The sequence below is a fragment of the Pseudophryne corroboree genome, chromosome 1 (assembly GCF_028390025.1).
Source record: "Pseudophryne corroboree isolate aPseCor3 chromosome 1, aPseCor3.hap2, whole genome shotgun sequence".
NCBI lineage: Eukaryota > Metazoa > Chordata > Amphibia > Anura > Myobatrachidae > Pseudophryne > Pseudophryne corroboree.
Window position 1 is genome coordinate 775,438,081 of NC_086444.1, and position 21,199 is coordinate 775,459,279.

Here is a 21,199-nt window from a genome sequence, read left to right on the forward strand (position 1 = left end):
AATTATTAAAACGCAAAGCGAATGAATATTAGAGAAATCTAAATCAAGTCAATATTTGTTGTGATCACCCTTTGCTTTCAAAACAGCAGTAAGTCTTCTAGGCACCTGTGACAGGATGGTTCCGTACGAAAGCACTCACCGCTTTCGCGTCCCGTCTCCTGTGCACAGAATGGAAGGTCAGGTTACACGGGACCTGGCCACATAGGGGATTCCCGTTTACCGTCAGTAACTGCCTGTAACTGACTCCACCCACTGTGCTGTGGGCGGATTTATGCTGCCACCACCAAACTCCTAACCTGCCGTGGCGTTTGGAACCACGGTTCTGCTCTGTATGTGCCGACGCACCGCCTTACCACACCTGTGTGGTGTTGATGAATCCCCACTAGCCACTTGCTAGGCCTCTACCGGTAGCTGGCGGAAGTCGGAACTTGGAGACGTTAGGTGCTTCCCTGGACAGCCGGAGGACGGGGCTTTGTTTGGCATAACCCTATAGGTCACAAGATGAAGCAATCTTCTTGAGGCAGATGAGATGTTTATTTGCTCAATAATAGCCTTAAAAAAGACTCTTCCCTATTGCTAGGGGCAACAGCATACAGCAAGATGTTCCAGCAGAATAAAGATGGTACAATATACTTTCATGGGGCAACTGCCCTCCTTTTATCTTACTCCAATACACATTACCACAGGGGGTAAGCCCGCCCTGTGGTGTACAACCAATCAAGGTTTACCCATGGGCTGTGCATGCCTTGGTCACATGCACAGCTAACATTGTTCTCTATGGACAGTGGGGAGTGATCACTCTCCTTTGACTGTCCCATCCTGGAGGATCAGGATACGCCCCGGAGCCGTTCAGTCTAGGCTGGGGGAAGTTTTACCGCCTAAACTGACTTCCAGAAACCTGCCCGGGACCTAGCCCACTGCCTGCAGCCTGGATTTGGGCTCCAGAGCTGGGCAGCCTAGATCCCCGGTCAAGGTTTCCTGGCCACTACGGGTGATCTCCATGGAGCTCCAGAAAACCACTCAGCTTGTTTCAAAGCTGAGCTTCTCCTCTCTCTTCCAATGCCCCTTTCAAGAGTGAGGCTGGAAGGGAAAGTATTCAGTTTTTGGGGAAAAGGTCTGGGAGAATCCATCAGCCTGCACAGCCATGGATTCCCCCCTCCTGGGACACACAACCAAGTAAGTGCAATTTACCTTTAAATACATTTCATTTAAACACATGTGTTTCCCTTTAAATCTACACTGAGCCTGTGCCCTGCACAGGCTCCACACTCCCAAGCACTGCAGTGCCTCCCAGCACAATACACTTTTTATTACATTTAAAACACAATGTTTTTGTTTTAAATACTGTGCCCAGCGCTCAGCGCTGGGCTCCCCTAACCCTGCAGCCTGGCTGCTAGGGCTCGCTCTCTCAGTGCTGGAGGTATGGGGCTGGCTTCCCCCATCCTCCAGCCTGCCTGCCAGCCACTGGGGTCCAGGGAGCTGGCTCTCCCTGTCCCCCCAGTGTAGCGCTGCCTGGGTGGCCTCGCCGCACAGTGCGGCACACCCCCCTTATCTAAAGCCCGGCGGCTCAGGACACTGGTCCCGGCCGCCGTGGCTCTGTGCCCTTTTCAGCGCTGAGGTGCCAGGAGCGTAGCTCCCGGTCCCCAGCACTCACTGCCCTACACACGCACCCCGCCGCTAGGGAGCCGGCTAGCCCGGACCCCCCTGAGCGGCACACTCTGGTGCCCTCGCCGCGCAGGGAGCTGGCTAGCCCGGTCCCCTGTGTGCGGTGCTTTACATTGAGGCCTCGCCGCAGCGTCCGGCGGGGAGCCGGGCTGCGGCGCACCCCTCCCTACCGCTCAGCAGCCCGGGACGTTCGTCCTGGCTGCCACGGCTGGCCACCTCCGCTGGTGATGAGGTGCCGGGAGCAGAGCTCCCGGTCCCCATCGGCGGCACGCACAGAGAGCACTGCGGTGGGAGCGGCTCTCCCGCCTGCAGCGGCTCTCCCTCCATAGCGCTGAGGTGCCGGGAGCGTAGCTCCCGGACCTCAGCGCACACACAGTGCCTCTCGTCTCCCCCGGCGCGCACACACAGATCAGCGCGCCGGGGAGCTCCCTCACTGCCGCGGTCACCGGAGAGGTCCGGGACCGCGGCACACAATTTAAAATAAATTTTTAAACATTTGTAGACACACGGCGCCTAACGCCCACACTATTTTAAATATGGCGCCATGCGCCCATTGTCCTCATAATGGCGCCAGGCACTAGGGGTTAACCCCTTCAGTGCCGCGGCGGCCATTGTCCACGTGGGCTGGGGGTCTCTCTGGCCACACTCCTCCCCCCATTCAAGCGGGTCAACCAGGGACCGATGTCCCAACGATTTGGTCCCTGGTCCCGCAGTCTGTTGGGTTGAAGGTGACGCTACCTGGGGGGCGTAGGCTCCGGCCTAGACAGTTCATCCATAGTGCAGTGGGCCTCTCTTCGTGGGTGCACAATGTTCAAATAGTCCACCTGAAGTCCAAGTTCAAGGCTCCACCACAAAAGTCTGTCCAATTTCCCCAAGGTAGGTTGCAGCCACCTAACAAGTGGGTGGTAAGTCACCACGGTGGGGGGCCAGTTACACACAAGTGCCACCCACGGTGTCCAAATTGTGGCATACCCCACCTCCCACAATAGCAGTATACTGCTCAAACAGGCCACAGGGTGCTCCTGCCCATATGGCTCTTTCTGGCTCGGTACTGCTTCCAGTCCGTGCAGTGGCGCAGTAGTTCGTAACACACAGTCCTGGTCAAGAATGTGCGCCATCAGCACTGGAGCGGGTACCCGTGCCTCCTTCAATGACTGGAATGCCAACTTGCAAGCGGGTGCAAAGTCCACTGACTTGAGAATGCCCTTCCTAGCCATCTCTGTCAAGGGGTTCACTACAGGACTAAAGTCAATGACAACGTGTCCGTAGGGCCTTACAGGTTCTAAGGTCAGTACCGGTCTGGGTGATGTGGGTCGGGGACAGCCTCTGGTTGCCTCCACCCCCTCTGGTTTGGGCCTACCCTTGTCTCCTCCCACATAGTGCCCCCGGCACTGCACCTCCGTCATTCCTATCCGGCAACTGTCTGCCATAACTGTCAGACCTGCCCTCCAATCCTCCTCTGTCGACCTATGACTCGGGAAACCTACCCTGTCACCTAGGCCTACTCTTTCCTCCTCACCCGCCAACTGTGCCACAGTGATGGCGTCCAGACCACCAGCCTCTGGATCCTGTGTGGCATCCACTACAGGGAGGCTGCGTGTCTTCCCCGATCTACTGCGCACAGGCAGGGGACCTGCTATGTCCACAGCAACTCGCTGTAAAGGTTCTCCTATGGGCAGAGGCCCAGAGACAAGACAACCGCTGAAGTGCCCCAGCTGCCAATGCATGGCACCAGCCTTACAATTGGTCTGGGCGTCATCCGACATTCCAGACCAGGGTAAGCTCTGTGTCAGGCACTTCAGGGGATGGTCTATCTCTGAGTGGCTGTCCAAAGGGGTTTCGCTGGCAACCGACACCAGTTGCGCAGGAAAGTTCCCTGGGGGGACCAGCTGGACATGTTCCCTATCTGGTCTATCCCCTCCCACTTTCCTGGCTACCCTATACCTTAACCCTTCGCGCCAGGTCAAACTTCCTGCCCCAACCCTGTCAAGGCCGCTGCCAGAGTGGCGCCTCATGCCTTTCAAGGATGGGTCAGAGAGTTGAGCCTCCCTAAACTCCTGCCTGCGGCCCTCAATCTCTCCTAAATTGGGACACTCTACAGGGGGATCTAGGTGGGGACTACTAGGGTCAGTCTGGTAGGGGTCAGTCATGGAAAGGTCAGTGTGGTTTCTCATACTCACCGCCGGAGTTGGCAAACCACTTGGGTCAGGAGCATCATTGGGCACCCCCACAGGATCAAACGAGCTGGAACCAACATCCTCTGCGTTGCTAGGGGACGTAGGCATACCAGAGGCAAAAGGCATGCGGGGTCGATGTGCCGATCTAGCCGCTGTAATCTTTTCCTCTGGGCTGGTTGATGCTGTGGTTGGCTGTGCTGGCAGTTGTCTAGCAGCTGTAGTCTTTTCCTCTGGGCTGGGCTGGGCTGGAGTAGCTGATGTCAACGATGGTTGTGGAACTTGACTCCAGGAAATGGCGCCAGCAAAAATGGTGACGATCCCACCACCCAGATCATTTCCTAGGACCACATCAGTTGGGAGACCATCCATGACGGCAACTTCTCGCAACTCTGGTCCAACCCCCCAGTCCAGGTAGACTCTTGCCATGGGAACCTCTTTCTCCATTCCATACGCCAGGGTGACCTTGGTAGTGCGACCCTGCAATACTGCAGCAGGATCTATAAGGTGGGGGCTCACCACAGTGATTGAGGCCCTGGAGTCTCTTAGGCCTTCCCCCTGCAAGGGTCCCACGTGGACCAACTGCAGGTGCCTCCACATATTGTGTAGGGGCTGTTTGGCCATGCAGGTGACTCTCTCCGCAGAGTGCACCTGTTTCCCGCCACACTCCATCGGACTGACTGGAGGGGGAACAGTCTCTGAAGGCTCATCTCCACTCGTCAAACAAGCGAGCCGGGCTCCAGCACTCGGATTTGGGGCACGAGTCTGGGGTGCTTGGGATGCAGGACAGTTCATCCTCAGATGTCCGATTTTCCCACAGCCGTAGCACTTCTTCTCCAGTCGTGGCACCGATGATCTCTGATCAGTTGCAGGGACACTGCGGTGCGGTTGCTAACCAAGAGCACCCGAGTTGGAAGATGCTTGTTTTTGGGGGTGATGAGCTGAAGAGGGGTGTCCCTCTGGTGGTACAGTCTTTTGGAGCTGGCTGCTGGCTGGGCGCTTCTGCCACTGTGGCCGAATTGCCACATACTTGTCTGATAACTGGGCAGCCATCTTTAAGCTGGGTGGCTCCCGGTCTAGCACCCACTCCTTCACTTCTGGGGCGCACCTGCGATAGAACTGCTCCCTGCAGATCAGGTCGATCAGTGCGTCCCATGTAGTGGCTTCAGAATCCTTTACCCACTTCACCACGTACTGCCGCAGCTGGGTGGCGAACTGCCCATGGGTGCTGCTAGGATTCTTGGGCAAGTCTCTGAACTTCTTCCTGTAAGACTCTGGAGTGAAGAAGAATCGCTGGAGGAGGGCCTTCGCAACTTCGTCGTAATCCCCACAGTCCTCCGTGGCCAGTCCTCGATAGGCCTCCAAGGCCTCTCCATGCAGAGTGGGAACAAGGTGTCTCACCCACTTCGACTTGGGTAAATCATGTAGTTTACAAGTCCTTTCAAAAACTTGTAAATGTCCATCATTGTCCCCATCACTGTCTGCAAACTTGGCAAACTGAACGCGTCCTGATCTGTGTACAACAGCTGACAACGGCTCCCGGGGTACCATGGCCTGTGGTGCCCGCTCATCACGCCACATCTGGATGATGATCAAGCGCTCTTGCTCCGTTGCCCTTTCCCCCAATTCCGCTAGCCGATCTGCTAGGGTATCCGGGCCGCCCCCCCTGGGACGTTGGGATCCTGGCCCTGCTAGGGATTGCTGGGAAACATTGCTGCTGTGAGAGAGGGCAGGGCTTGTGGGTCTCACTGGTTCCTTACGAAGGTCCACTGTTGGGCCGTCCTCTGCGATGCTGACGCCATCAGTGCTTTCCACCACCGCCCGATGGGACTCCTCCAAGCTCATGAGCGCCGCCTTCATGACACTTCTGGATGCGTTGAAAGGGATATACACACCCTTCTCCTGGCACACGATCTCCAGATCATCCTTGGACAATCCGCTGAATTCCGCCATCTTGTGCGTTCTCCTGCGCTGCAGTTACTCCTCCCCTGAGTAACTCGGCTTCTCCAATCGGGTGATGAAAAGCCGCCTGGGATTATCCCACCGCTATGCCACCAATTTCTGTGACAGGACGGTTCCGTACGAAAGCACTCACCGCTTTCGCGTCCCGTCTCCTGTGCACAGACTGGAAGGTCAGGTCACACGGGACCTGGCCACATAGGGGATTCCCGCTTACCGTCAGTAACCGCCTGTTACTGACTCCACCCACTGTGCTGTGGGCGGGTTTATGCTGCCACCACCAAACTCCTAACCTGCCGTGGCGTTTGGAACCATGGTTCTGCTCTGTATGTGCCGACGCACTGCCTTACCACACCTGTGTGGTGTTGACGAATCCCCACTAGCCACTTGCTGGGCCTCTACCGGTAGCTGGCGGAAGGCGGAACTTGAAGACATTAGGTGCTTCCCTGGACAGCCGGAGGACGGGGCTATGTTTGGCATAACCCTGTAGGTCACAAGATGAAGCAATCTTCTTGAGGCAGATAAGATGTTTATTTGCTCAATAATAGCCTTAAAAAAGACTCTTCCCTATTGCTAGGGGCAACAGCATACAGCAAGATGTTCCAGCAGAATAAAGATGGGACAATACACTTTCATGGGGCAACTGCCCTCCTTTTATCTTACTCCAATACACATTACCACAGGGGGTAAACCCGCCCTGTGGTGTACAACCAATCAAGGTTTACCCATGGGCTGTGCATGCCTTAGTCACATGCACAGCTAACATTGTTCTCTATGGACAGTGGGGAGTGGTCACTGTCCTTTGACTGTCCCAACCTGGAGGATCAGGATACGCCCTGGAGCCGTTCAGTCTAGGCTGGGGGAAGTTTTCCCGCCTAAACTGACTTCCAGAAACCTGCCCGGGACCTAGCCCACTGCCTGCAGCCTGGATTTGGGCTCCAGAGCTGGGCAGCCTAGATCCCCGGTCAAGGTTTCCTGGCCACTATGGGTGATCTCCATGGAGCTCCAGAAAACCACTCAGCTTGTTTCAAAGCTGAGCTTCTCATCTCTCTTCCAATGCCCCTTTCAAGAGTGAGGCTGGAAGGGAAAGTATTCTGTTTTTGGGGAAAAGGTCTGGGAGAATCCATCAGCCTGCACAGCCATGGATTCCCCCCTCCTGGGACACACAACCAAGTAAGTGCAATTTACCTTTAAATACATTTCATTTAAACACATGTGTTTCCCTTTAAATCTACACTGAGCCTGTGCCCTGCACAGGCTCCACACTCCCAGGCACTGCAGTGCCTCCCAGCACAATACACTTTTTATTACATTTAAAACACAATGTTTTTGTTTTAAATACTGTGCCCAGTGCTCAGCGCTGGGCACCCCTAGCCCTGCAGCCTGGCTGCTAGGGCTATCTCAGTGCTGGAGGTATGGGGCTGGCTTCCCCCATCCTCCAGCCTGCCTGCCAGCCACTGGGGTCCAGGGAGCTGGCTCTCCCTGTCCCCCCAGTGTGGCGCTGCTTGGGTGGCCTCGCCGCACAGTGCGGCACCCCCCCCCTTATCTAAAGCCCGGCGGCTCAGGACACTGGTCCCAGCCGCCGTGGCTCTGTGCCCTTTTCAGCGCTGAGGTGCCGGTCACCAGCACTCACTGCCCTACACACGCACCCTGCCGCTAGGGAGCCGGCTAGCCCGGACCTCCCTGAGCGGCGCACTCTGGTGCCCTCGCCGCGCAGGGAGCCGGCTATCCCGGTCCCCTGTGTGCAGTGCTGTACATTGTGGCCTCGCCGCAGCATCCGGCGGGGAGCCGGGCTGCGGCGCACCCCCCCCCCCTACCGCTCAGCAGCCCGGGACGGTCGTCCTGGCTGCCGCGGCTGGCCACCTCCGCTGGTGATGAGGTGCCGGGAGCAGAGCTCCCGGTCCCCATCGGCGGCACGCACAGAGAGCACTGCGGCGGGAGCGGCTCTCCCGCCTGCATCGGCTCTCCCTCCATAGCGCTGAGGTGCCGGGAGCGTAGCTCCCGGACCTCAGCGCACACACAGTGCCTCTCCTCTCCCCCGGCGCGCACACCCAGGTCAGCGTGCCGGGGAGATCCCTCACTGCCGCGGTCGCCGGAGAGGTCCGGGACCGCGGCACACAATTTAAAATAAATTTTTAAACATTTGTAGACACACGGCGCCTAGCGCCCACACTATTTTAAATATGGCGCCAAGCGCCCATTGTCCTCATAATGGCGCCGGGCACTAGAGGTTAACCCCTTCAGTGCCGCGGCGGCCATTGTCCACGTGGGCTGGGGGTCTCCCCGGCCACAGCACCCTTGCATAAAGTCAGGGATTCTGTAGGTTTACAGTCAGGTGTATGATTAACCAATTACACTGAATGTGTGATATTGATAATTATTTTCATATGTACGTTGAAACACAGTCATTAACTGAAACAGAAACAGTTGTGTAGGAGGCTTAAAACTGGGTCAGTAATAGCCAAACTCTGCTCCAAAACTGAGGTCGTGGAAGACCGTTTAACACCATGTCAAGTCTGAGAACAGCAACAAGACACAAGGTAGTTATACTGCATCAGCAAGGTCTCTCCCAGGCAAAGACTCTAAAGCAGACTGAGATTTAAGATGTGCTGTTCAAGCTCTTTTTAAGAAGCAGAAAGAACATTGAGGATCATAGATGCAGTGGTCGACCAACAAAACTTAGTACATCAGATGAAAGACACATCATGCTTACTTCCCTTCGAAATTGGAAGATGTCCAGCAGTGCCATCAGCTAAGAACTGGCAGATACCAGTGGGACCCATGTACACCCATCAACTGTTCAGAGAAGTTTGCCAGAAGTGGTCTTCACTGAAGAATTGCACCCAAAAAGCCATACTTTTGACGTGGAAACAAGGCCAAGCGATGCAAGTATGCATGAAAACATAGGAACTGGGATGCAGAAAAATGGCAGCAGGTGCTCTGGACTGATGAGTCTAAAATATGAAATATTTGGCTGTAACAGAAGGTAGTTTGTTTGCCACAGGGCTGGAGAGTGGTACAATAATGAGTGTCTGTAGGCAAAAATTAAGCATGGTGGAGGTTGCTTGCAAGTTTAGGGCTGAATTTCAGCAAATGGAGTTGAGGATTTGGTTAGGGCGGGCATGTCCAAACTGCAGCCCTCCAGCTGTTGAGAAACTACACATCCCAGCATGCCATGACATAGCTTTAGCATTCTCTGACAGCAAAACTATATCAGGGCATGCTGGGATATGTAGTTTCACAACAGCTGGGGGGGCCACAGTTTTGACATGCCTGGGTTAGGGTTAATGGTGTCTTCAATGCTGAGAAATACAGGTAGATACTTATCTATCATGAAATACCATCAGGGAGTCATCTGATTGGCTCCAAATTTATTCTGCAGCAGAACAAAGACCCAAACATACAGCCAAAGTCATTAAGAACAATCTTTAGCATAAAGAAGAACAAGGAGTCCTTGAAGTGATGGCCCCCACAGAGCCCTGATCTCAACATCATCAAGTCTGTCTGGGATTACATGAAGAGATAGAAGGATTTGAGCAAGCATACATCCACAGAGAATCTGTGGTTAGTTCTCAAAGATGTTCAGAACCACCTCTCTGCCAAGCTCCTTCAAAAACTGTGTGCAAGTTTATCTAGAATTTATGCTGTTTTGAAGGCAAAGGGTGGTCACACCAAATATTGATTTGATTTAGATTTATCGTCTGTTCATTCAGTTTGCATGTTGTTAATTGACAAAAAAAACAAAAATAAACAATTAACACATATATTTTTTAAAATATTTTCACTTTGCAGCAGTTTTTCCACACGTGCCTAAAACTTTTGCACTGTATTTTGTGGGAGTCTGCCAGCTTTTTTAAAGCAGCAATAATTTACAACGCAAAACAGGCGCAGTAAGAGTTCACATCATTTAAGGTAGCAGAGCGGGGAGAGCGCCTATCCAGCTCGGTGCCTCCCGTCTTTGCCGATCTTGTGGAAACCAAATTTTACAGATAAGTAGTTGAACAAGTTATGGTTTCAGAAAATAACATTTGTGTGGAGGACATGCTCAATACATTAAGGCCCTCATTCCGAGTTGTTCGCTCGGTAAAAATCTTCGCATCGCAGCGATTTTCCGCTTAATGCGCATGCGCAATGTCCGCACTGCGACTGCGCCAAGTAAATTTGCTATGCAGTTAGGATTTTTACTCATGGCTTTTTCATCGTTCTGGCGATCGTAATGTGATTGACAGGAAATGGGTGTTACTGGGCGGAAACAGTCCGTTTTATGGGCGTGTGGGAAAAAACGCTACCGTTTCCGGAAAAAACGCAGGAGTGGCCGGAGAAACGGGGGAGTGTCTGGGCGAACGCTGGGTGTGTTTGAGACGTCAAACCAGGAACGACAAGCACTGAACTGATCGCAGATGCCGAGTAAGTCTGAAGCTACTCAGAAACTGCTACGAGGTGTGTAATCGCAATATTGCGAATACATCGTTCTCAATTTTAAGATGCTAAGATTCACTCCCAGTAGGCGGCGGCTTAGCATGAGCAAATCTGCTAAAATCCGCTTGCGAGCGAACAACTCGGAATGACCCCCTAAATACATTTTTTTACTTTATAAAGTAAGATAGTGTGTAAATTAATAAGAATAAAGTGAGGTAAAGCAAATTATTTTAAAGCATCTCAGTCAGCTTTAGCATACAGGAGTCCTGTAACACAGTCATGTACTCTCATTGGAAAAATTCTCAATCCTCATTCAAAGTGAGAAGTCCCATAGGACCCTGCCATTATGTGTCCCTCCGCACGTTTACCAATATTCAATACTGTAAACATCGCTCATGTATGATCGCACAATAAAAATAAACATTGCTAGATAGCAGTAATATCCTACAGGGGCACATTGCTCCTATGGGACCTTTCCATTAATTGAATCTCATTTTTCTTCAAAGTTTCCATTATCTCTGTCCTCATTTGAATAATGTCCATATTAATTTCACCTTAAAATTGGAAATATCATAGTGTCCAGGTCCAGGTGCAATAGACACGGTCTGCACATCATTAAAGACAAAATCACGCTTTGCCACTGATAAAAAGGGGGCATATCCACCTATAACATGAAGATATGAAATTAAATGTAGAATGAGACAGAATCACATGATTTATTGATATCATAACCAAAGAGTTTACATAAGGACATCATTTTCTAGATATTTAAAACAATGCAGTGAAAAATAAAACTATGCACAGGTTGAGTCTTCCATATCCGGAAATCCTATGGAGAATATGTAATAGCTTCCGATTTCACAGAAGTTGCTGGATAGCAGCGAGATTGCAGCTAAATTTGAAGCGGTAATCTGATCGAAGGCTGAATCAGCCTTTAGAACTGTTTGTCGCTTTAAATTTAGCTACAATCTTGCTGACGTACCGCAGCTTCCGTGAAATTGGAAGCTATTACATAACCCCCAAAATTCTACATATTCTGTAATCCAAACGTTTTTGGGGGCAACTGAATAGTGAAACTTGTGCTTTCTGATGATTCAGTGCAAACAAACTATGTTTTATGAACAAAATTATTAAAAAAAGATTGTATCAAATTACCTTCAGGCTATGTGCATAAGCTGTATATGAAACATACATGCATTTCGTGTTTAGACTTGGATCCCATCCATCCCCCAAATATTTGAGAGGAACCAGTCAATATACTTGGTCGCGGGGTGCAGTGTGGCCACCATCTAGGCATAGCACAGTCAGTGTCAGGATGTACATAATCTCCTTTCCAGCTGCTCCACTTCCTCGCTCCCCATAGCCCTACTCCAGGATCTTCTTCCTGCACTGCACCTAGCTCCGGCCCCTGCAGAATGTGACTAGTTACTGTGGGCTGGCCCCTCCTCTGGGATTAGCCCTGCGCTCTTCTTACCTCCCACTCCATATGTTCCTCCCCTCTTCCCCTTTTGTCCCTTTTCTTCCTCTGCCTCAGATAGATAGAAAGAGATATCTATTTAAAATATACTAATTATATATATATATATATATATATATATATATATATATATATATATATATATATATATATATATCACAGTTAGAGAGTGCCACTCCCAGGTCTTTAAACAATAAACAGGTCCTCATGCCCGCATCAGCAACATTTAGATTTTATTTCAAACCTTCGTTAGGCATAATCTTGAATATGAAAACATCTTACCTTTATGCAAAAAAGTATCACCAAGTGAGACTGCCCATGGGAGCCCAGCTGGCCGGGCTTCCGCTGACATCATTAAACATGAACTGATTACATGCTGTGCATTTAACCCTTCACCATACAAATTACTATTTCTCTCTCTCATTTTATATATATATATATATATATATATATATATATATATTATAATTTATTAATAATTTATTAAAAACTGTGAAGGTGGTGCAGCGTCCAGAAGAGGTTAAATAGACTCGCTTTTCCAGAAAAAGTAAATAGAATAAACCAGCACTCACATTTAGGATGAAAAAAAAGGGGTTGTTTTATTCTTCAAAACAGGTCCATAGTTGTCCTTATGACAGCTGCAGCCCGACAGCTGTTTCAACCACAATACGGTTTTCCTCAGAGGCTACTTACACATAACACAGAGGCCGCTTATAAAGCATATTGTGGTGCCAAAGAGATACAAATGTTGCCCATGCTGTCACTGGGTGGCTGAGCTGTTCGCAAGCTCATTGTGGTCCCTTGCCAGCTCTGTTTACATGACAACCCCATCCACACAGCTGGCAGGCAACCACCAATGAGCTTGCTGACAGCTTGGGCAATGTTTGTATCTCTTTGGTGCCACAATATGCTTTATAAACTTAATCTGTGCAGGTAGGTGGTGTGGGCATGTAAGTGGGGGTGACATTCAGTAATTTATGGGTGCCAGAATGAAATTATATCTTGGCCCCTGGTCCCATTCCCAACATAAAAATGCTGTGGTGCCCCTGGTCCCATCCTCAAGATATCTCATTATAGTATGCATATAAATACGAAAAAAAAATTGAAATCCAAAATACTTTGGGTCCCAAGCAAAAATGTATGTGATCAAGAAAAACTTAACCACTTGCCTGGCATGGTCGCATCAGATGCCAGCAAGTTTCTTATCTGACCTAGTCACACAGGATGTGACCAGTCAGAAAAAACAGTGTTTGCAGCTGCAGGGAAGGGAAACTTGCTGCCACTGCTGCTCTCAGAGGAACCGTAAGGTTCCTCTGCCTTCCCGCACCCTCCCCCAGTGTATGCCGTGCTGCCAATCGGTCAGCATGGCAGGATCCCCCACCCAGCGACTGCAGACAATAGCAGCCGCCGGGGAAGTATAACGTACCCCCTCAAGCCCCCCCTGTGTACCTGGCAGCTGTCCCCGCTGTTAAAACTAAAGTTGCGATGTTTCAATGGTGATAACCGATGGGGTTTTTTGGAAAACCGACAGCCGGCATCCCGACACCCACCCATACTTCCCCCTCGGTTGGTGGGTCCACGCCACCGGGCCCAAAGCGTGGCAAGTGCAGCGAGCCTGTGAGGGAACTCGTTGCCTCGACACCGGTATTCCGGCAGACAGGATGCCGCTTTAGGGATACTAACAGCCGCCTTCCCGTCTGCCGGCATATTATATGTATCCTCTATCTCCACGGGTGGTCTTCTGTATGCCGAATGTCGGGATCCCGGCGCACAGTATACCGGCGCCGGAATCCTGACACCCGGCATACCAACAACTATTCTACCTCGTGGGGGTCAACGGCCCCCCCTGGAGGGAGAATAAAATAGTGTGGCGAGCGCAGCGAGCCCGCAAGGGGCTCCTTTGCGCTCGCCACGCTGACGGTATGCCGGCGGTCGGCCTCCCGGTGCCGGTATCCTGGTCGCCGGGAGCCCGAGCGCCGGCATACCGTACTACACCCTATCTCCACCTATGTTTGCAGCCTGGTGGAAACCAACTTATTCAATTTAGCTTTGTTATCATTGTATCTTTTTTGAAGGGAGTCATTTTATACTAACAATTATCTCTGTGTATAACTACCTCCTTACTAACTAATGCAGTATGGGTTGTAGTTAGCTATAGTTTGGATGTCTTTGTTACATTTCACTTTCCCTCAGAAAGCATAGCCTGTTATTGATTACACATGCCTAGATAAAAGTCAGTAAATCATTATGTGTAGACGTGCCCTCAAGCATTTGGGGGCACATATAATGAACTTGCATTTGTTCAAGCAATGTTTAGAGATGACCAAATTAACTATCAGTTTTGATAATTCAAGCTTTCAATTAAATTATTTCAAACAATATACAGTACTGCTCATACAGTACATTGCAAGTCACCTGGCTTAAGTATGTTATCAGACATCAAGTCATAAGATCCTGGTCCCACATTTTCCTGAGTGCTGCCCAAAGTGACAGCAAGTGATCGAGGTGCACGATCATACATCTCAGCGTCAAGAGAATGTATATATAATACCTAAAAGGACAGAAAACAAGTATATTTTGTATTATACTACTATATCACATGGCTTCCATATGCAGAATTCATCATTTAGTAAGAATACATGGAAAGGATAAGGAATGAGAACTTTTTTAATATGAAAATAATTTATTAATATGCTACTTAGTGTAATTCGTGTATGATATATTAATTAAAAAAAATACAAGTAACAATTTTGCCTATGTAAGTTACTAATGATCACGCCTCAATTATGAGAAATTTAGCAGACACAAGCCATGTTACTCTGCACAACAAACTCATTTGGAAACACAGATTTCAAGTGTAATAAAATAACTACGACGTTACATGATGACTTAGCAGTTAATCTTCGTTAATAAATGAGAATGTGAGCACAGCACAGAAAAAGCTGTACTTTAAAGATTAATTTCTCATAAGTGAGTTTCTCATAAGAAGACATAAAGTGTATTATGCAGCCAGCATGCAAGGACTATTAAACATACAGTAAACACAACTGTACATAAAGCTCAGAAAATATGCAGAACCAGACGTCCTGTATCCATGACTTTCTGCAAAATGTGAATGCAATACATACACAGAAGGAGGACTGTTGCTGCTGTCAGTGTGGGAGCTGTGCAGGAGGTACTGCAAAAGTACAATGCGTCCTATGACAATGCCGTCTGTAGCTGGACTCGTTACTATGGAAACCATTCACAACTACAAGTCAAACTGGCTGACCACACCCAGTGACTTCTTAGCACCCATCTACAGTATACTAATGTACTGCCCATTCTTTATGAGGCTGAGCTGCATGTACACAACTCACCACTTTGCAGTGTCGTTTCTTACGTTACCAGCTGTGGAAGCTGAGAAAGGGCAAAGTAACCAGCCTTCCATACCTCCCAACATGACCCTCTCCAGGAGGGACAAATTGATCTGCTCATGGACTTCTCTTATTGTATGATTCACTTGTTTTGAACAGGTTAATGGATAAGAAAGGTGTTTCAGCACAGGTGATGGTGATCATACATTAAGAGGGAAGTCCAGGAGCAGAGCATTCTGTCCCTCCTGGAGAGGGTCATGTTGAGAGGTATGCTTTTTCTAAACTGCAATCCATACACAGTCAAAAGGAATGCATGTACAGTAGCATGTTGCTTAATTGCTGTCCTAATAGAGATTGTAATTCCACATTTGGCAACATTACAATATAAAAAAGGCATTTGGTTTCCCCCAGCACCCTGAATGATAACAGTAACCAGATATAAATCCCACATAATAATAGAATTCAGAGATCTTCGTTACACATATTTGTGCAAATGTGTGAATAAGCCCCAAAGCCGCATCAAGGCGTCTCTGTATATTTGGGGTCCCTAGCACTATATCTAGGTGCAGGGTGTGTCACCCCAAAACACCAGCATAAGCCAGAAAGCCCAGCGCAGCATACCAAACTATAAAACTATGAAAAAACTATAGTGTTAATAAATTAGTATTTAGGAAGCCGAAGCTATAGAGAGGGTGATACAAACATGAAATGTAATTAAAATAGAGAAATAGTGTTAAAAAATTCATAAGTGAAAAGTGTTAATAGAATGTAAAGGTATGCCACACTAAAGCCATCCAGCTCAGCCAGTCCAGAGGCACCACACCTCACACCTGGTACAATATACCAGGAACATTTTTCTGCTGCAAATGACAAGTATGATGTAGCCCAATAACTTTACTACAGTAAATCTGGGAGGAAATAACATTAGATATACTGTAAACAGGAAAATCTAATAGCAATAAGAATGTATGTAAAGGGTTAAACTAAGTGCTTAAAAAAATCACGAGAATGAAGTATTTGTTTCTGTTTTGATCCTATATTTTATAGTTGTGAAAAAGTAAAATAATATTTATACAAAAATGCTACCAAAAATATATTAAAAATTGACTTATTCTGATTCCTTCATAAAATAATTTCTGCAGCTCAACCAACATATAGCAAACATCATATTATATGTCTGGTCACAAAACTGCAGAGTACCCCAGACATGAAGGAGGTAACACCCCGAAACAATGAGCACATAAATGTGAGACTCACCAGGGTATGATTCCAGCAGTCAGTGGCTTGTTGTTATGGGTTATAACACTATGGGCCATATGCAATTGCGGTCGAATTGCCGCAAATGTCGAAAAACGGGGCATTTTCGACAGTAAAAACTGATTCGACACTGCAATACAGTACTTTTCGACAAAAAAACGGCCGTGTCAGATTCGACTTTTTGCAATTCGACATTTGTCAAATTCGACATGTCTGCAATGGTAAAAATGCGGCTTTTCGACAAAAGTATATTCAATTGAAGAATGTCGACCTAATTTTGCTGGCGAGATCTAATAAAAAAAATTAAAAACATGTTTTTTTTCTGTTTTTTTTACTGCTAATAGCATATCTATTTATATTTGAAGGGATTATCTACTTGGTTTGTCTATTTAGGAGCCACAAGTATTATTTAATATATTTTTTAAAAGAATATAAAAAAAAAATTTTACTGACTAAGAGCATGTTTTTCAGTGGGAAGGGGTGGGAATGGGTTAAAAATCCTGAAAAAAATGCATGGGGTCCCCCCTCCTAAGCATAACCAGCCTTGGGCTCTTTGAGCCGGTCCTGGTTGTAAAAATACGGCGGGGGGAAATAACAGGGGTTCCCCCGTATTTTAACAACCAGCACCGGGCTCTGCATCCGGTCCTGGTGCGAAAAATTCAGGGGACAAAAGACGTAGGGGTCCCCCATATTTTTCACACCAGCACCGGGCTCCACTAGCTGGAGAGATAATGCCACAGCCGGGGGACACTTTTATACCGGTCCCTGCGGCCGTGGCATTAAATCCCCAACTAGTCACCCCTGGCCGGGGTACCCTGGAGGAGTGGGGACCCCTTAAATTAAGGGGTCCCCCCCTCCAGCCACCCAAGGGCCAGGGGTGAAGTCCGAGGCTGTCCCTCTCATCAAAGGGCGGCGGATGGGAGGCTGATAGCCAAGTGTAAAAAAAAAGAATATTGTTTTTTGTAGCAGAACTACAAGTCCCCGCAAGCTGGTACTTGGAGAACCACAAGTACCAGCATGCGGGGGGGAAACAGGCCCGCTGGTACCTTTAGTTCTACTGCAAAAAAATACCCAAATAAAAACAGTACACACACACCGTGATAGTATAACTTTATTACATACATGCACACCGACACACACATACTTACCTATGTTGACACAAAGTGTCGGTCCTCTTCACCAGTAGAATCCACGGGGTATCTGTAAATAAAATTATACTCACAAAAATCCTGTGTAGATCTGTCCTCTTCTGCTTGTAATCCACGTACTTGGCAAAATAATAAAACGCAAAACCCGATCCACGCACTGAAAGGGGTCCCATGTTTACACATGGGACCCCTTTCCCAGCCTCGGGCTTCACCCCTGGCCCTTGGGTGGCTGGAGGGGGGACCCTTGATTTAAGGGGTCCCCACTCCTCCAGGGTACTCCGGCCAGGGGTGACTAGTTGGGGATTTAATGCCACGGCCGCAGGAACCGGTATAAAAGTGTCCCCCGGCTGTGGCATTATCTCTCCAGCTAGTGGAGCCCAGTGCTGGTGTGAAAAATACGGGGGACCCCTACGTCTTTTGTCCCCCGTATTTTTTGCACCAGGACCGAGTGCAGAGCCCGGTGCTGGTTGTTAACATACGGGGGATCCCCTGTAATTTCCCCCCCCCGTATTTTTACAACCAGGACCGGCTCAAAGAGCCCAAGGCTGGTTATGCTTAGGAGGGGGGAGCCCACGCATTTTTTTTCAGGTTTTTTTAAACACTTTTGTGCCATCCATGAAGTCGAATCCAGGATGCACACTATCGTCAATTGGTCTGTTTTTCGACAGCGGGACTGTCGAATCCGTTTTTTATTGAATATGTCGAATTCAGGTCTCGTCGGGAGGCTGTCTGAATGTCGAATTGTGTCGAAATAAAAAACGGTCGACTTCCAGACGGAATTCGACCGCAATTGCATATACCAGAGCCGGATTAAGAGGCGGGCCCCGGGGATAAGTACCCCGGGCCCCCCTTTTTAAAAGGGCCCCCCGCAGCCGCCACAGATTGGATCTCTGATCCAATCTGCGGTGCTGCACTCCCGGCTCCCGGGAGCCGGCGCGGCAGCTCTACATGCAGGGCAGCTGTGTTATGGCTGTCCCCACTTCCCTGGCGGTGGCGGCGCCGCCGCGGCCGCACATAGTGACTGTAATGTGTTCAGGAAGGACAGCTGAGCGACGGCTCAGCTGTCCAATAATATGTGCAGCAGCCTGTGGCTCAGCCATTGGCTGGGCGTGCAGGCTGCAGGGAACAGGGAGGGCAGCATATGTGGAGCCTTCCTGCGCCCAGCCAGCACCCATATACACTAGACCTACCAGCATCAGAGATACAGGTGTGTGTGTGTGTGTGTATATATATGTATATATATATATACACATATATATACATACACACAGTATATATATATATATATATATATATATATATATATATATATATATATATATATAAATACATATATATATATATATATACACACATATATACATATACATATACAAACAAATATAGAAAACCACAGCACTCGCCACCCCAGAAGCGGGGTGCAGTGTCTGCACTCACCACTCATAGGGTGGGGTGCATGCAGCCCATGGCCACCTACCCAAATACATACAAAATAGAGAATTCAGCACTCACCATAGCAAGCTCACTTGTCCTCACAACATCAATATATAAATGATGGGGGTTTAGTTGGTGGATTGGCCAATGCACGGAAGCCCGCATACCGATTTTCAAGGTACCCCACCTTCATGCAGGTCCTACACTATCACAAAGCCTAAAGAATTAAAACCTGGCAACTGTATCACATATAATATAACTGCAAATATGCCCACTAGGTTTAATGTATGCCTGCCACATATCTAGTGGCTTTTAAAGGCATACTAGTCACCTGACACAGCCGATAAATTACTAAGGAGCAGCTGATACAGGTTTAGAACAATTAAGATTACACAGGGGTGCATGAAAAGGCCTGTGACCATGGTTAATAAGAGTTAACCAAAGATTAACCCCAAAATATACAAACAAATATAGAAAACCACAGCACTCGCCACCCCAGAAGCGGGGTGCAGTGTCTGCACTCACCACTCATAGGGTGGGGTGCATGCAGCCCATGGCCACCTACCCAAATACATACAAAATAGAGAATTCAGCACTCACCATAGCAAGCTCACTTGTCCTCACAACATCAATAAATAAATAAATGATGGGGGTTTAGTTGGTGGATTGGCCAATGCACGGAAGCCCGCATACCGATTTTCAAGGTACCCCACCTTCATGCAGGTCCTACACTATCACAAAGCCTAAAGAATTAAAACCTGGCAACTGTATCACATATAATATAACTGCAAATATGCCCACTAGGTTTAATGTATGCCTGCCACATATCTAGTGGCTTTTAAAGGCATACTAGTCACCTGACACAGCCGATAAATTACTAAGGAGCAGCTGATACAGGTTTAGAACAATTAAGATTACACAGGGGTGCATGAAAAGGCCTGTGACCATGGTTAATAAGAGTTAACCAAAGATTAACCCCAAAATATACAAACAAATATAGAAAACCACAGCACTCGCCACCCCAGAAGCGGGGTGCAGTGTCTGCACTCACCACTCATAGGGTGGGGTGCATGCAGCCCATGGCCACCTACCCAAATACATACAAAATAGAGAATTCAGCACTCACCATAGCAAGCTCACTTGTCCTCACAACATCAATAAATAAATGATGGGGGTTTAGTTGGTGGATTGGCCAATGCACGGAAGCCCGCATACCGATTTTCAAGGTACCCCACCTTCATGCAGGTCCTACACTATCACAAAGCCTAAAGAATTAAAACCTGGCAACTGTATCACATATAATATAACTGCAAATATGCCCACTAGGTTTAATGTATGCCTGCCACATATCTAGTGGCTTTTAAAGGCATACTAGTCACCTGACACAGCCGATAAATTACTAAGGAGCAGCTGATACAGGTTTAGAACAATTAAGATTACACAGGGGTGCATGAAAAGGCCTGTGACCATGGTTAATAAGAGTTAACCAAAGATTAACCCCAAAATATACAAACAAATATAGAAAACCACAGCACTCGCCACCCCAGAAGCGGGGTGCAGTGTCTGCACTCACCACTCATAGGGTGGGGTGCATGCAGCCCATGGCCACCTACCCAAATACATACAAAATAGAGAATTCAGCACTCACCATAGCAAGCTCACTTGTCCTCACAACATCAATAAATAAATGATGGGGGTTTAGTTGGTGGATTGGCCAATGCACGGAAGCCCGCATACCGATTTTCAAGGTACCCCACCTTCATGCAGGTCCTACACTATCACAAAGCCTAAAGAATTAAAACCTGGCAACTGTATCACATATAATATAACTGCAAATATGCCCACTAGGTTTAATGTATGCCTGCCACATATCTAGTGGCTTTTAAAGGCATACTAGTCACCTGACACAGCCGATAAATTACTAAGGAGCAGCTGATACAGGTTTAGAACAATTAAGATTACACAGGGGTGCATGAAAAGGCCTGTGACCATGGTTAATAAGAGTTAACCAAAGATTAACCCCAAAATATACAAACAAATATAGAAAACCACAGCACTCGCCACCCCAGAAGCGGGGTGCAGTGTCTGCACTCACCACTCATAGGGTGGGGTGCATGCAGCCCATGGCCACCTACCCAAATACATACAAAATAGAGAATTCAGCACTCACCATAGCAAGCTCACTTGTCCTCACAACATCAATAAATAAATGATGGGGGTTTAGTTGGTGGATTGGCCAATGCACGGAAGCCCGCATACCGATTTTCAAGGTACCCCACCTTCATGCAGGTCCTACACTATCACAAAGCC

At 48.4% G+C, this 21,199-nt stretch overlaps 1 protein-coding gene across 3 annotated transcripts in view; it reads right to left on the minus strand.

The window, feature by feature from the left end:
- STPG2 (sperm tail PG-rich repeat containing 2) overlaps positions 1 to 21,199 on the minus strand; it is a 1,528,785-nt gene that overhangs the window by 1,494,457 nt on the left and 13,129 nt on the right. For 2 of the 3 annotated variants that reach the window (XM_063917581.1, XM_063917565.1), the window contains exons 2-3: positions 14,110 to 14,245; positions 10,772 to 10,881 (exon numbers count right to left, since the gene is read on the minus strand). In XM_063917581.1, the coding sequence (XP_063773651.1) occupies positions 10,772 to 10,881; positions 14,110 to 14,215 (216 nt within the window). In that variant the 5' untranslated portion in view covers positions 14,216 to 14,245. Of the gene's footprint in view, positions 1 to 10,771; positions 10,882 to 14,109; positions 14,246 to 14,822; positions 14,901 to 21,199 lie in introns of those variants that run through there. The other variant, XM_063917572.1, reaches the window with a different exon arrangement.